At 36.0% G+C, this 15,400-nt stretch overlaps 1 protein-coding gene across 7 annotated transcripts in view; it reads right to left on the bottom strand.

Moving 5' to 3' along the window:
• Nucleotides 1-15,400, bottom strand: part of FKBP5 (FKBP prolyl isomerase 5) — a 100,221-nt gene that overhangs the window by 31,185 nt on the left and 53,636 nt on the right. For all 7 annotated transcript variants that reach the window (XM_059938839.1, XM_059938838.1, XM_059938837.1 and 4 more), the window contains 2 exons: nucleotides 4,725-4,867; nucleotides 3,657-3,771 (listed from right to left, as the gene is read on the bottom strand). In XM_059938839.1, coding sequence (XP_059794822.1) covers nucleotides 3,657-3,771; nucleotides 4,725-4,867 — 258 coding nt within the window. The remainder of the gene's footprint in view (nucleotides 1-3,656; nucleotides 3,772-4,724; nucleotides 4,868-15,400) is intronic.

Raw genomic sequence — 15,400 nt, 5'->3', positions numbered from 1 at the left:
CCCAGATCTTCATTTCTAAATACCATTCTCCAGTGAAAGGAATCAGCTCTTTGGAGGAATGGCTGATTCCAGACCGGGGGCAGGAAAATTACCAAATAAGCCCTAAGCATCTAGTCGTGTCATAAGTAAGAAAGTGCTCAAGAAACAATGTTGAAAGGACCAAAGACCCAAGTTGAAGGAGTTTCCAATGGCCAAATCTGGGACAATCTGAGCAACAAAATAAATAAGAATAGTAATGAATACCTACAGAATAAAATGATATCCATGGGTCAATACTGATATAAATAAACAACTGAATAAACAGGGGAGAAGAGGCAGCTCTTCCTTACAGCAGAATTCTAATTAAATGTAGAAGAAACAGTGGACATAGAAAAATCACCATTAGGCAAATACCACAGTAATAACTGTTGCATACAAAAATCATTCATGGATGCTAAAATTAGTGTGTGAAGGTGTGATGTAAAAGAGGTTATCTGCATAGTTTCCAAGTATTTCCTTCCCAATGAGATACTCAGTAATTAGAGAGAGAAAAATGGTAACTTTACAGTGGAGAAACATGGCAGACCCCACCTTAACCAGGTGGCCCAAGTTAACATCAACAGTAATGGGACATCAATGTCATGTACTTCCTGATAATGATGAACTGAGACGGGCACAACACTTATGTATTTTTCCAAATATGCATAGCCTCAATCTAATCAGGGGAAAACATCAAACCAACCCAAATGGAGGGATATTCTACAATAATTGGCCTTCAATTACTTAACTTTAACTTCGAAAGTGTTAAAGTCATGAAAAACACAAAGACTGATCAACTGTCACAGATTGGAGGAGACAAGGAGACATGACAACTAAATTACAATGTTCGATCCTGAATTTGATGGTGGACTTGAAAAAGGACATCAGCGTGGCAACTGGTGAAATTCAAATAAGATTTGTAGAATAGTTAATAGCACTGAATCAATGTTAATTTCCTGATTTTGATAAAAGTACTGTGGTTAAGGAAGATGTCAACATTAGGGGAAGCTGGGTGAAGCATATAAGGAAATTCTCTGTACTAGTTCTGCAACTTTTCCATAAGTCAAAAATTATTTCAAAATGAAAAGTTAAAAAAATGACTCCAATTGAAAATATTACCAAAAGCAAGATTTGATTTAATTTAGCCTGCTCCAAAGTTAACTCTACAGTGGTAGTTTTGTGGTATTGCCTATAACTGGGAAGTTTTTCCTTTTAATTTAGTTGACAAAAACCTCCAATTTTAAAATATATAAATTGTTAAATCTGGGGAGTCACTGTATCACAGGGGGGAAAAAACCCTCTACTTCTGTATATGTTTGAAAATTTTCATAATAAAAATTTAAAATACACGTTATAGACAAGATTTTTAAGTGCTTGTTAATATATTGAGGAGAATTTTCTATCGTTCCTATAACTTTCATAAACATTTAGAATTCTATCAGGAATTTTTCAGGCTAGTAGGACCTTAGAAATTAAGGCGTCTACCCCTGCGTCATTGGACAGGAAAGAAGCTAATGCCAGAGAGGCAACGTCTAGTTAGAGTGGGCCAAAGCCTGAATGAACTCTATCTTCCGGCTGCTGGTCCAGGTATTTCTCCAACACTATACACCTGAGTGCTTCTTCATTTATTCTAAAACTTATCAAGAGTGATAACTATCACTTTAACTACACTAGAACAGTAATATTATTTATAACTGTTTCCAATTTAAAAAAAAAACTAAATTTGAACTAATTTGCCAGACTCGTGGAAATGAAACATGCGTTCAAAGTAGAATGTAAAATAATGTTGTGGTTCAATATGCAACGTTAAAGATGAGAAAATCAACTATTCTAGTTTGCATTTTAAAAATGAACTCTTTAGGCCTTTTATATTGATAATATCAACAGTTCACGTTGCCATCCTTATTTAGTGATTTGATTTTTTTTAAATTCTTCTTATTTATTTTTATTTTTGGCTGTGTTGGGTCTTTGTTGCTGCACGCAGGCTTTCTCTAGTTGTGGCGAGCGGGGGCTACTCTTCATTGCGGTACGCAGGCTTCTCATTGCAGGGGCTTCTCTTGTTGCGGAGCATGGGCTCTAGGTGCGCGGGCTTCAGTAGTTGTGGCTCGTGGGCTCTAGAGCGCAGGCTCAGTAGTTGTGGCACACTGGCTTAGTTGCTCCGCGGCATGTGGGAACTTCCTGAACCAGGGTTGGAACCCGTGTCCCCTGAATTGGCAGGCAGATTCTTAACCACTGTGTCACCAGGGAAGCCCAGTGATTTGATATTTTTAAGGGAAGTATTTCTTTCTTTTTAAAATTTAAAAAGTTTTTTTGGCTGTGCCACGCGGCTTACAAAATCTTAGTTCCCCAACCAGGGACTGAACCCGGGCCATAGCAGTAAAAGTGCTGAGTCCTAACCATTGGACCACCAGGGAATTCCCTTGATTTTTTTTTTTTATAACTTAAAAAAAAATTTTTTTTTAAATTTATTTGTTCTATTTATTCATCTTTGGCTGCATCGGATCCCCGCTGCTGCACACGGGTCCCCTCCAGCTGTGGCAAGCAGGGGCCACTCCTCGCCGTGGCACACGGGCCCAGTTGCTCTCCCGGACCAGGGATTGAACCCACGTCCCCTGCATTGGCAGGCGGACCCCCAACCACTGTGCCACCAGGGGAGCCCTCCCATGATTTTTTTTAATGGAAGTATTTCTTTATGTTTTCTCACTACTGTCTTTTTTGAAGTACTTCAACTTAGTAAATGCCACCTTGCAAACATTTATCCATGCAGAAAGCATTTACTGAACAACAAATGTGTGTAAGGCTCTGTAGGTGATGCTGGAAACAAAAAGATGAAGAAAGATTCTGGTCCTCCAGCACTCACTGTATACTAGGGAAATGGGCAGATGCTGATTAGAGTATAAAGTGACAAGTAGTGTACACAGTGGTACACACAATGTGTGTACACCTCCCTCTGGGAGGGTGGAAGGGTGCTCAGTTAATCCAGTCCTCAGTCCTGTCCTTATATCCAACTTATTAGCAAATGAAGAAAATGGAATAGCTTCAGGTCACTCAATAAATGACAAAGCAGAGCTTGAACCCAGGTCTCCTGACACAGAACAGAATAAACTATTCTCCTGTTTTGGTCTAACTAAAATGATGAACTGTTTTTTATCTTGATGACAGCGAGTGAAATGGATTTGATAGCCCTGACGGGCATTACAATCTACTACTCTATTTAGTAACTCTGTAACCTTGGGTAATTTACATAACTTCTCTGAACTCACTTTTCTCACCTAGGGATAATAAATCATAGCTCAAAAGGTTATTGTGAGAAATAAATGAATAATATATAAGGCAACTAATGTAGCTGTTGGCACACCAAGGAGTCCACAGACTAAGAATTCCTTGATGGATGGGCTTACCTTTTACTTACTGTTTTGAGTTTGAAGAGGCTGGTACAGTTCTTGGCACACACAGGTTGAATGAATATTTACTAAATGAAGTCACTTCTAAATAAATGTTGAATTTAAAACTATTAAGAGATATATATTCAATATATTTATTTTTATAGACAGATTTTTAAAAACGAAATCTCCATTTCATCCACATAATTGGAACCCAACTTTTAAGGACCAGTTCCCCTTCGCAGCAGTACTTACTTTCTACTGTCGCTCCTTCGTTTGGGTTTGAATACCCTTCTCCTTTCCGTTTGATTCTTCGGATAATACCTCCATCTTCAAATAAATCCTCTCCTTTGAAATCAAGAAGCTCAATCTAGAAAGGAAAAAGGGATCTGACTGAGAACGGACCAAAAAAGCAATTTAACATACTTAAAGGCAAGGGCAACCACTCTCCTTTCATTTTACAAAATAAATCTCTGTTTTATATTTATCTGTGCTTCTTAGTTATTGGAAAAGTAGGGAAAAAAGAACACTGCACTTTTCAATACCTGGAAAGAAACTTCATGTAATGATAATGTCTAGGACTACATCCTGTGGGGCTGCAGTGCAAAGACAGACAGGAAATACTAGGAAAACTGCTTTGTGGGCAAAAAGCCAGAGTGACACAGTGCTGGCCCAGACTATTTTGTCTGACTCTAGAGGCCACCACTTTTCCACCCCAGATTCATGGAATGCCCTTCTTAAAATTAAGACTAAATCTTATGAATCAGGCCTACAACCAACTAAAGGTGTATTTTACCTAGTTACAATGTTTCAGGCATTTCCCCTCTTTACTTTTTTAATTAGGTATGGCCAAATAGGTATAATTCAACACAAGGTGAATAACATTTTATCACCATCTACTGCTTCTAATGAGGAAGTGAGATCTGTGACATTTATAAACCTCTGTAATATGAAAATAGCTTTACAACTTGCTTTATAGCTTTAGGTATATTTCAACATGTATCTCCCACATTTCCATCCTGTCTTCTGATCAGGTTTGAGTATGTCATAACTCACACCACTGACCAGAACCTTTATTTCTAAGCCTGTTGTCTTTTGTTTATTTGGATATGACCGTTTTCTGCCAGAGACACGTTTCTAAGAAAGCATTGGCACACATCCCTTGGGTTTGTGGGAAACAATTCAAGAAGCCAAGCTCCAAAATAAATAAGTTGGATCTGATTCTCAATAGCAAGCTCAGCTCCTTGTTCCACTGCCTGTTGCTTTGGAGCCAGCACTATAGTAGAGCAGATGCTAACAAGGCAACATCACACACATACTTGCCTCAAAAAAGAGAGTTGCATTCGAGGGAATTTTGGGGAGACTGCCAGCCGAGCCATATGCATATTCTGGTTTGCACAGTAAATGACAGATCTCTCCTTTCTTCATGGTAGCCACCCCAATGTCCCATGCCTTGATAACTTGGCCTAGGAGAAAGGAAAAAGTGGTTGAAAGCTATAGGCCATATTTTAAAAGACTTAACTGTCACGAAACAAAAGTTCAAACAAATTTCCAATTCCTTACGCTACATACTATTCAGCTAGGAAGTAGGGGCTAAAAAAAACCTCAGTAAGACCTATACACTAAGAAATAAATTGTGATTTTTTTTTTTTGAGGGCTATCAGAGAAGATTCTCTGCTGAGAAGGATGAAAGTAGTATCAGTTTCTAAACTGCTCAAAGACTAAGTCTTTGAAAAGTGGCCGTAACATCATCTTTGAAATGTGGCTGGGCTGCAGTTGTTGCTTAATTTATAATTTCAACCATAAGAATAAGTGCGTGTTTTCTATGCAGAAATGGAACAAAAATAGTATAGAAAATGGAATTTGTCCTAAGAAAGCTTATAATTTAGTTGGGCAGACAAAAACAACAAACAAGAAACCGGAAAAGTATAAATTGTATAAAAAGGCCCATGGAACAGATTTCTTCTCAAAATTTAGAGTAAGAAAAAAAGTGGGTTTTGCTTTTCTAAAAAAAACCCAGAATATGTGTCCTTTTTTGCCAAATCACAAGAAGTGCAGAACTCAGAATTTTTTTTTTTGCCTACTTTCAGGAAACAAAGCTTACTGCTCAGCTGTAGAACTATAGTAACCTATATAATTGTAATTGTATCTTACAATAAGCAGTCCCAAATCCTTTGGGAAACAATAGAAAATGTACAAAATTTCAAGGGATAATAATACAAATTTGAGGTGCTATGTCAAAGACTTAAGTATTCAAAGTGAGATCGGGTAATAAGTAATGAACTCCAGAGAACGTGAATTTTGAAGAGAGCTGTTATCTTGAACTGAGAAGTGATGTTAGGATTAGAGTAAGGATGATTAGAATAAGGGGAACCCTATACTAAGGTATGTAAGTAGATATGGACAAAGCATTTGTGACTCATGACTTCAGCTTAGTCTTAGGCATTACAACTTTTCAAAATATCAGATACACTTATTTTAGTTAAAAGTGTATACAAGGTATACATGCCAATTATTAAAACACACATGAGAGAAAGATATAAGTGAAAGGTAAAAGGTCATCCATTCCCTCCTTAAAAGAAGCCACTGTTATGTTTTTTTGGTATCCATCCACTGTGTGCTGTCGCTTTTAAAAAAATTTAAAACACAAATGACAGCATACTATACATTCAGTTCTGAACTGTTTTCTCATTACATAGATATATATTTTAATTATATAGAAATATGTTATAAATAAATATATAATGTTTATAATTTATTCATTTATGTGTATATACATATCTTTATCCATCAGCAGATAGGATATGCGTTTTAGGGGTTAGATGTGCAGCCTGCTTTAACTTCAGACTGACTAAATTAGAATACCAGGTCGGCCCCATATTAGTTGTGTGACCTTGTGCAAGTTTCCTCATCTGCAAAATGTAGATAATAATAGTACCTGCCATATAGTTGTTACAAGAATTATTAGATAAAATATGTCAAGTGCCTGGCATATAATATGTATTTAATAAAGGATAGTTATCATCATCATCGTAAATACATACTGATCTACTTCATTCTCAGTGGCTTCATAATATTCCAGTCACTCTACTATTGAGACACATTGCCAACAGTACTCTAATAAGGATTTTTGTCCCTTATGTTTGCCTGTTTTGTGCAAGTATATTTGGAAGGTAAATTCCTAGAAGTGCAAAGGTGATGTGCACTTTCCATTTGATAGATATTGCCCAACTGCCCTTCCAAAAGGGCTACATCAATTTATATGCCCACACACGGTTCCAATGTGGAAAGAGTCTAGAATCATCAGAATAAATGTAAAGTCTGCTGTTGACAGGCTGCTCTACTGTCACTGATGCTCTTCAAAGACGGCAATGGTTTCAGCGTGGGCCATTTAGAACAATTTTTTTTTTTTTTTAACTCTCAACTCCGATATTTTAAGACAAACACCTTACACCCTCTTTCAGGAAATCTTTATATTATGGGGTTACTACTGTATATTTGTTCAAGGCATTCAGCCAATTACTGAGGAGCAAAGGTCTGTCTAGGTACTAAAAATACAAAGGTGGCTGTTCCCTTCTTCCTTCCAAGAAACATGCAATGTAGTATGGCTAGTGGAGCAGAAAGATACCTGCCCTGATTTTTTTAAGCATGGTGAACACTAACATAAGAGTACAAACAGGGGCTTTTGCCTTGGGGTGGGGTTGGAACAGTCAGCAAAAGCTTACTTCACAGGTGATGCCTATGCTAGGCCTTAGAAGTTGGAAACATCAGCCTGGCTATTAAATCCACAGGAGCCTCAAGCTGAATACATCATGCCTATGCCTTTGGCTCTTCTTCTCATTCAGGAACATTAAAGCTTCTCTTAAACGCTGAGCTTCAGACACTGAAGGAAACACGCTGAGCAAAGAGCCAGACTAATACGAACACAGGTATATTTCTAAAATTGCCAATCTTGGACCTCTTTTCTTAAAAAGCACTTCCCCCTGATTTAAAAAAAAATAATACATACTCATTATAGAACACTTGGAAAGTATATAAAAGCACAGAGAATAAAAAACCTCTGAAATTTCAGCATCTGGGGTAAACTGTCAATTTCTTGGCTCATTTTCTTCCAATTGTGTATGCATAACTTTGTTTACATATTAAATTTTTATATATACATTCTTAAAATTCTGATCATAGTTTATTTGGTTTTGTAGCCTACTCTGCATTTCACATTATATGAGCATTTTTCTTGTTAAAAGATAATATCTGAAAACATGACTTTTAATAACTATATGCTATTTACTATTTCATCTTTTAAATATGCCATAATTTCATTACTCCCACTAATAAATATTTAAATTGCTTTTTTTTTTTTACTCTTATTAAGTTGCAATGAACAACTCTGCACCTAAATCTTCACATGAATTTTTTTTTTTTGCATAATGAAAGCCTCTTACCTGACACATTAGGACTATGGTTGTAGGTTAATTTAAAATGTTGCTTTAAGTGAGGAATCATAAAAAAGAACATATACAACCTCAAACTTTTTTAAACTTAAAACCTATCAAAGTATCTTAATTCACTAATCCTGTGATAGAAGTCCAAGGCCTTGTCTGTGTGTGACAAGTGATAAGAGTTCTATATCATCTTTACTATATAAATCACACTTATGGTATATCATTTGCAACTTACAACATGGATTTCTTTAAAGTGAAGTAAGAAGTAGAAGACACTTGTAAAAAGCAACCAGTATGCGGAATCCTTCTGGTAAAAATGTGTTCTGAATGGCCTACTTACTTCACCTAGCGTTTACCCACCCCTAATTCAACTGCCATTTTTTAAAAGATATTTATTTATTTATTTGACTGCCCTGGGTCTTAGTTGTGGCACACAGGATCTTTTAGTTGCAGCATGCGAACTCTTAGTTGCGGCATGTGAGATCTAGTTCCCTGACCAGGGATCAAACCCGGGCCACCTGCATCGGGAGCTTGGAGTCTTAGCCACTGGACCACCAGGGAAGTCCCTCAATAGCCATTTAAAAAAGGCTTTTAGCAATTCACTTTAGTAAGTCTTTCCAAAGATGTTCAACTTAGTTTTCACAGAAATAAGTCCCATTTCTTATTACACTAATTTCAGAGTTTTATATACTATCTAATGAACTTATATAATTACAAAAAGGACAATGGATATAAACAAGTTTAGACTGATTCTTAATAAGAGTCTGAGGAAGAAAAAAGCACACCATAATGTCTGGAAACTGCCCGACACAGCTAGGCCTTGGTGATTCTGAAGCTGGCCTGGGGCACACAGCTAAGCCATGTTATTCTCCTGTTGGACATAACAAACTCACAAAACATCAACATCAGACAAGGTCACCCTGAGACCATGAAAAAGTGAGACAAAACAAGAACACTTCAAAATTTTGTCTGAGCATGGACAAAAAACAAGGTCCCTGTGCAACCTACAAAATACCAAACATCCCCCTCTCCTGGTGACATGAGTGACTTCTGCTTCTCTACAGGTGCAGCTTTAGTCTCACTCCAGTCAGCCCTCCTCCTAGATAAGATTTACTAAGATACCCAAAGAATCACCTGCATCCCAACAATATCCAATCCAGAGCAAATCCCTTCTTCCTTAAACTCTTCGCCAAATCACCTAATACAAGTCCAAATCCTATAAAAGACCTTTTGAACACTCTGAGACACCTCCAGTTTCCCATGGTGTGCAGTCTACCTCCCTACGAGTAATAAACCCAACTTGTTCACTATAGTTGTGTTCCTAGTGGTCTGTGGGTGGAGGGCATTGACAAGGCTCACTCAACTGGCTGAAGCAGAGTGCAGGGCCACAGTGAAGAATAGGAAACCAGTGGTATCACTCAGTGTATTTACGAGTAGAATGGAGAGCAGCAGTTAGTCTGGAGTTGGTTAAGCAAGCTTCTACCATATTTCCTTAGATTCAATTCCTAGAAGTAGAATTACTGGGTCAAAGCATAAACATTTTTAAGATTCTTGATCTTTGGGATCTTTTGATCTTTAGGGTCTTAACTGTAGGTATAATACACCAAGAATATGTAAACGCAATTTATTCTTCCACTTGTTCTGGACTTCAATTTTACCGGCTCAAACACAATTTATCCATTTCAGTAGTCCTATTCCATTAGTAACAAAATCTGAAATAAGAATATATATTTACACAAATATACAGTGTATCTATCTTTAAGTGTAAATGCTTTTTATATATACCTAACTATAAGGGAATTGAAAACGTTAGAAGTGTACAAAGCCCAGTATAAAAGCAATGCACTGTACTTTTTTCTTCTCTCTGCAGAATATTATATAATTTTTTCTGATTAAGAAAATCCAAGTCAAATTTTATAGGCTCATTGTAGGTTCATCAATTGTAACAAGTGCACCATCCTGGAGGGGGTGCTGATAAGAGGGGGAGGCTATGCACATGGCGGGGCAGGGGGTACACGGGAAATCTCTGTACCTTCCACTCAATTTTGCTGTGAACCTAAAACTGCTCTAAAAAAATAAAGTCTATTAAAAAATCATACACGTTTTAAAATATAACATTTTAATTTAATCACTGAATACTTTCACTTATAATAAAGACTATAGTGACCATTTTAGAACATTCTTTTTTACTGATTAAAAATTTTTTAAATTGTGGTAAAATACATAAAAATGACCATTTCAACTGTTAAGTGCACAGTTAAGTATATTCACACTGTTGTGCAACCAATGTCCAGAACTTTTCATCTTGCAACACTAAAAGTCTACTCATTAAACTACTCCTCTTTTCCTCCTGTCCCAAGCCCCAGCAAGAATTTTATTCTACTTTGTTTTTATGAATTTGATTACTCTAGATTTCTCTAGGTGTAAGTGGAATCACGCAGTATTTGTCTATTTGTGACTGGCTTATTTCACTTAGTGTAATGTCCTCGAGGTTCATCAGTTTTGTCCCATGTGAATAATACTCCTTTATAGGAATATACCATTGTATGTACATAAGACATTTTGTTTATCCATTTGTCTACAGACAAACATTTGGGTGGCTTCCACCTTTCAGCTATAATGAATAATGCTACAAATATGGGTGTACACATATCTCATTAGGACCCTGGTATATACGGAGAAGTGGAATTGCTGGATCATAGGTTAACTCTATTTTTAATTGTTTGAGGAACTACCATACTGTTTTCCATAGTGGCTACACTATTTTACATTCCCACCAACAGTGCACGGGGGTTTCAATTTCTCCACAACTTGCTAACACTTGCAAATTTCTATTTTTTTTTATTTTAATAGTACCTGATGGTGTGAGGTGATATTGTTAATTTTTTTTTTTTTTTTTTTTTTTTGGCTGTGCCACACGGCATGCAGAATCTTAGTTCCCTGACCAGGGATCAAACCCGTGGCCCCTGCATTGGGAATGCAGAGTCTTAACCACTGGACCACCAGGGAAGTCCCTCTCATTGTGGTTTTGATTTGTATTTCCCTAATGATTTAGTGATGTAGAGCATCTTTTCATATGCTTGTAGTCCTTTTGTATATCTTCTTTAGGGAAATGTCTATTTAAGTCCATTGTCCATTTTATAATCAGGATATTTGAGGTTTTTTGGTTGTTGATTATAGGAGTTCTTTGTATATTCTGGATATTAACCCCTTGTCACATACATGATTTGAAAATATTTCCTTCCATTCTTTAGGCTGCCTTTTCACTCCATTATTGTATCCTTTGATGCACAGTTTTTAATTTTGATGTAGTCCAATTTATGTATTTTTTACTTTTGCTGCCTTGCTGTTGGTGTCATATCCGAGAAATCATTGCCAAATCTAATGTCAAGAAGCTTTCCCTCCAAGTTTTCTTCTAAGAAAATACAGTTTTAAGTCTTATATATCTCTGATCCATTTCGAGTTAATTTTTGTATGTGATGTAAAGTAAGGGTCTAACTTTATTCTTTTGCATGTGAATATCTAGTTTTCCCAGCATTGTTTGTTGAAAAGACTGTCCTTTCCTCAATAAACAGTCTCGGCATCCTTGATAAAATTATTGACTATCTAACCTTTAAATGCATGTTTGCATTTGAAACCATTGATAATATTGACATCGTCTTTCTTCTTTTTACGCTAGATAAAGCAAAGTTTTTCCTGTGTATTTTTTTCCTCTTATAAATTTTATTTAGTCTTATTTTTAAATGTCTTATAAAAGGGCTCTGATAATCATCCCTATTCCCTAACAAAAGTATCTGATTATGAATTCAACAAACTCGTTTATATGTTAAGATTCTTTTAAAGTGTTCATATGTATTATGTTACATTATATTTTTGCCATTTCTCTATTTAATTACTAAGAAAACCGATCACCAGATGATCTCTCCGCACCCTCATGGGTTATCATTTCAAAAACAGGGGGAGAAAATAATCTGTGCTGGGACAACCTTAATGATCAACTCTGCCAGGCTAAACTGCTAGATACCTGAAGGCAGGAGTCATGTCTTGATTATTTTTTATTTCCCAAAGAACTTAACACCACAATATTATACTCAATAAAGGAACACGGTCCATGCTGCAGTATCTAATTTAAATGGAGTTAGAAATGTGTTAGCTGCCCCAGTCTGCTCTCACCCCTGCCTAAATTAGCTTCTCCTTAATATCCATTCAGCGATGAAACTGGAAGCATTCTTCCTCTATTAGAAAGTACCAGGTAAAGCCAAAGAAAGTACTTTCTGAAAGTTTGCTGTCTTTCTGGCTCACATTTTTGGGGAGGGTTAGGAAAATTAAATATTTTGGCCTAAAAGCCTTCTTTCCGAATCCTGAGTGCTCCTAAACTGCAGGTTAAAAAAAAAAAAAGTTAACAGATGTTAAGAATATATTTATGGGGGAGCAAGAGTATCAATAGCAATTTAAAGGGAACACATGGTTAAACCACAACCCACAAGAAGCTGGCTGCATGGTTACCCATTACTAGTAAGTGTATTTTACTACTTGTAAAACGTTGTCAAGGCCTAAAATATGTGAAAAAAAAAAACATTTCAAATAAAAATAAAACTTTAAAAATAGGGATTAGGCCCACAATACCAAGCATGTAATAGCAATAATTTTGCTTTTGATAAACCTCATTAACTACATCATTCCTGTAAGAAAAATGTCTGGTGTACAGCAGGCACTCAGTAAATTCTGCTGGAGCAGGACCTACTTTGTTTCTATACCTAGTGTTTAGGCTAGTTTTAAACCTTAATATCTAACATAACTTGAAAGACACTGCCTGGCTTTGAATCCTGGCTCTGCCACTTACCGTATAACTTTGGGCTAATTACTTAATCTCTCTCTGTACCTTAGTTTCCTCATATGTAAACAAAAAAACCAAAGCAAACCAAAACTAAAATGGTTATAGTAGGTACCTAAAACATTTTAAAAAAATTGGTAAAGTGGACTTCATCAAAATTAAAAACTTTTGTTCTTTGAAAGATCAATTAAGAAAATGAAAAGGCAAGCTAGAGACTGGGAGAACATACTTGCAAAATACACATCTGATTAAGTGCTTGTCTTGTTGAGTACAACTCAATAAAAAGATTGTTTGTTTTTTTTTTAATGGGCAGAAGATTTGAACAGATACTTCACAAAAGAAAACATACAAATGTCCACTAAGCACAAGAAAAGATACCCTCAATGTGACCAGTTACCAGGGAAATGCAACTGAAAACCAAAATGAGATACCATTTCACACCCATTAAAATGGCTAAAGTTAAAAAGACTGATAGTACTAATGGTTGACAAGCATGTGAAAAACAAACTCTCAAACACTGCTGGTGAGAATGCAAAATGGTACAGCCACTTTGAAAAAACAGTATGGTAGTAACTTACAAAGTTAAACATATGTTTTACCATATGATCAACAAGTCCACTCCCAGGTATTTACCCCAAAATAAATTTACCCAACATAGCCACACAAAGACAGGTATATGAATGTTCATTACATTATTCATAATAGCCCCAAATTGGAAACAACCCCAATGTCCGATTTTTTGAATGGATGAACAAATTGTGGTGTTTCCATACTTGTAAAATGCTGCTTGGCAATTCAACATGCATGAATCTCAAAATCGTTATGCTAAGTGAAAGAAGTCAAATGCCAAAGATGACATATGATTCCATTTATATGAATTTTTGGAAAAGGCAAAACTATAGTAACAGAAGCCAGATTAGTGATTCCATGGCCCAGCGTCCATAAGAAAACTTTTCAGGGTGAGGAAATTGTTCTATATTTTGACTGTGGTGGTGGTTACACAACTGTTACCCAAATTCATCAAGCTATACACCCTTTAAAAGGGTTAAGTTTTATTATATGTAAATAGTACCTCAATAAAAAACTCAGTCTTATACACAGATGTTAATATGACTGTCACCTAAACTATACTAAACAAATTGTACAAAAAAATCTATAAAGTAATAATAGGATTGGTGTGAGGATTAAATGAGATAATGCATGTAAACCCTTTGCCTGGCACTGTAAGTACTTAAAAAGCATTAGCCATTAGTCTTTCAACATACTTTCTCCCTTTTACTCCAATATGCTAATGACTGCTAAATTAAAAGATGTTTTAACCTATAATCATGGGTCATCATGCATCTAATAAGGTTAGATTAACGTTAAAGGCAGATCACTGATATTTACTTCATTATGGTTTAATCTCAATAGTAAGAGAGAAGTATAGGTATGTGAAAAATCCAAAATGACTGGTTTGTTCCTCTTACTTCTCAAATCTGGGGGAAGAATATAAGAGAGAGGATTTTTATCTTCATAGTTCCCAACCATGGTAGTCATATACGAAGAACACGAAAAACCACTTCACTGAAGTAGCCTTTTATCAGAAATCACCAGACCTTTATAGGGGTAGATGGGGAAGGGGTGCAGCTTTAGTGTCCTTGGATTTACTTATAAGAACAGAGGTAGATACAATTCTTTCAGCCCCCAAACCCATCCCTTCCCAATTTTAGTGATAACATATTTGCTGCAGGCAGGGAAGGGGAAAGAACAGAACCCCTGTTGTGGAAGTATACTTGAAAATCCTGTCATTCTTATTTCAACTTCTTTTAAGATGGGTTATGGACACAGTTCTAGGAATTCAGAACATGTAACAAAGATTTAGTTAAGAAAATCCAGTGAGGGAAACCATCATCATTCTAATTTCTGTAACATATTCTGTAGTGGTGATAACCAATTGTCTTAGATTGATCCAGTTGTTGTTTTTCCAGACTTTCTGGGGCTATAAAAGATGGTTAAGCATTCAAAAGGTCTGTATGCAGGCATAGTAAATAGGAGTGAGGACCCAAACTGCTGTAACACAGCTCTTGCCACTCCATTGTAAAGCCAGCCAATAATCCCAGTACTGTAACAACAACAGTTAACAAAAGATTTGAGTGCTTACTATGTATTAGGCTGAGTGCTAAGCAACGGTGTGTAATATCTTATTTAATTCTCAACATATAATTGTATATACTATAATTATCATCACTTTATATATGAGGGAAGTGAGGCACAGAGTTTCAAAGATGGTACAAAAAGAGCAACAGACACACATACAAACAATGTGTAGGTATACCTCAAATTTATACATATGGTATGTGTATTTTTAATGCAATTTTTATAGATAAGTTCTTATGATTCTATTTTAAATACTGAAGTCACAATAGAACCCCAAAATCAGTGTGACTTTCCATTGAAATATTTCTATTTATTCCCTTGGGAGAGGTACAATACAAGGGATCAAGAGAGTTCAATGTACAATATTTGTGCTACAGTTATTTATAATATTTTTCTTCATTATGTTATGAAGTAGCTACTGCCATAACATATAGGTATAAAACTATAAACTGCCTAACCAATGTTTGTTTTATAGGCAACTATAACACATTATGTTACAGAAGTTTTACCAGAGGGATACTGCTCTAGTCTCATATTTCTAATTATCATCTTAAGGGGGCCTCTGAAGGTTCTGTAATTGTGTT

This window comes from Balaenoptera ricei, chromosome 11 (genome assembly GCF_028023285.1).
Source record: "Balaenoptera ricei isolate mBalRic1 chromosome 11, mBalRic1.hap2, whole genome shotgun sequence".
In the NCBI taxonomy this organism is placed as follows: domain Eukaryota; kingdom Metazoa; phylum Chordata; class Mammalia; order Artiodactyla; family Balaenopteridae; genus Balaenoptera; species Balaenoptera ricei.
Note: the sequence above shows the minus strand (reverse complement) of the source record. Positions and strands in the feature narration are given on the sequence as shown.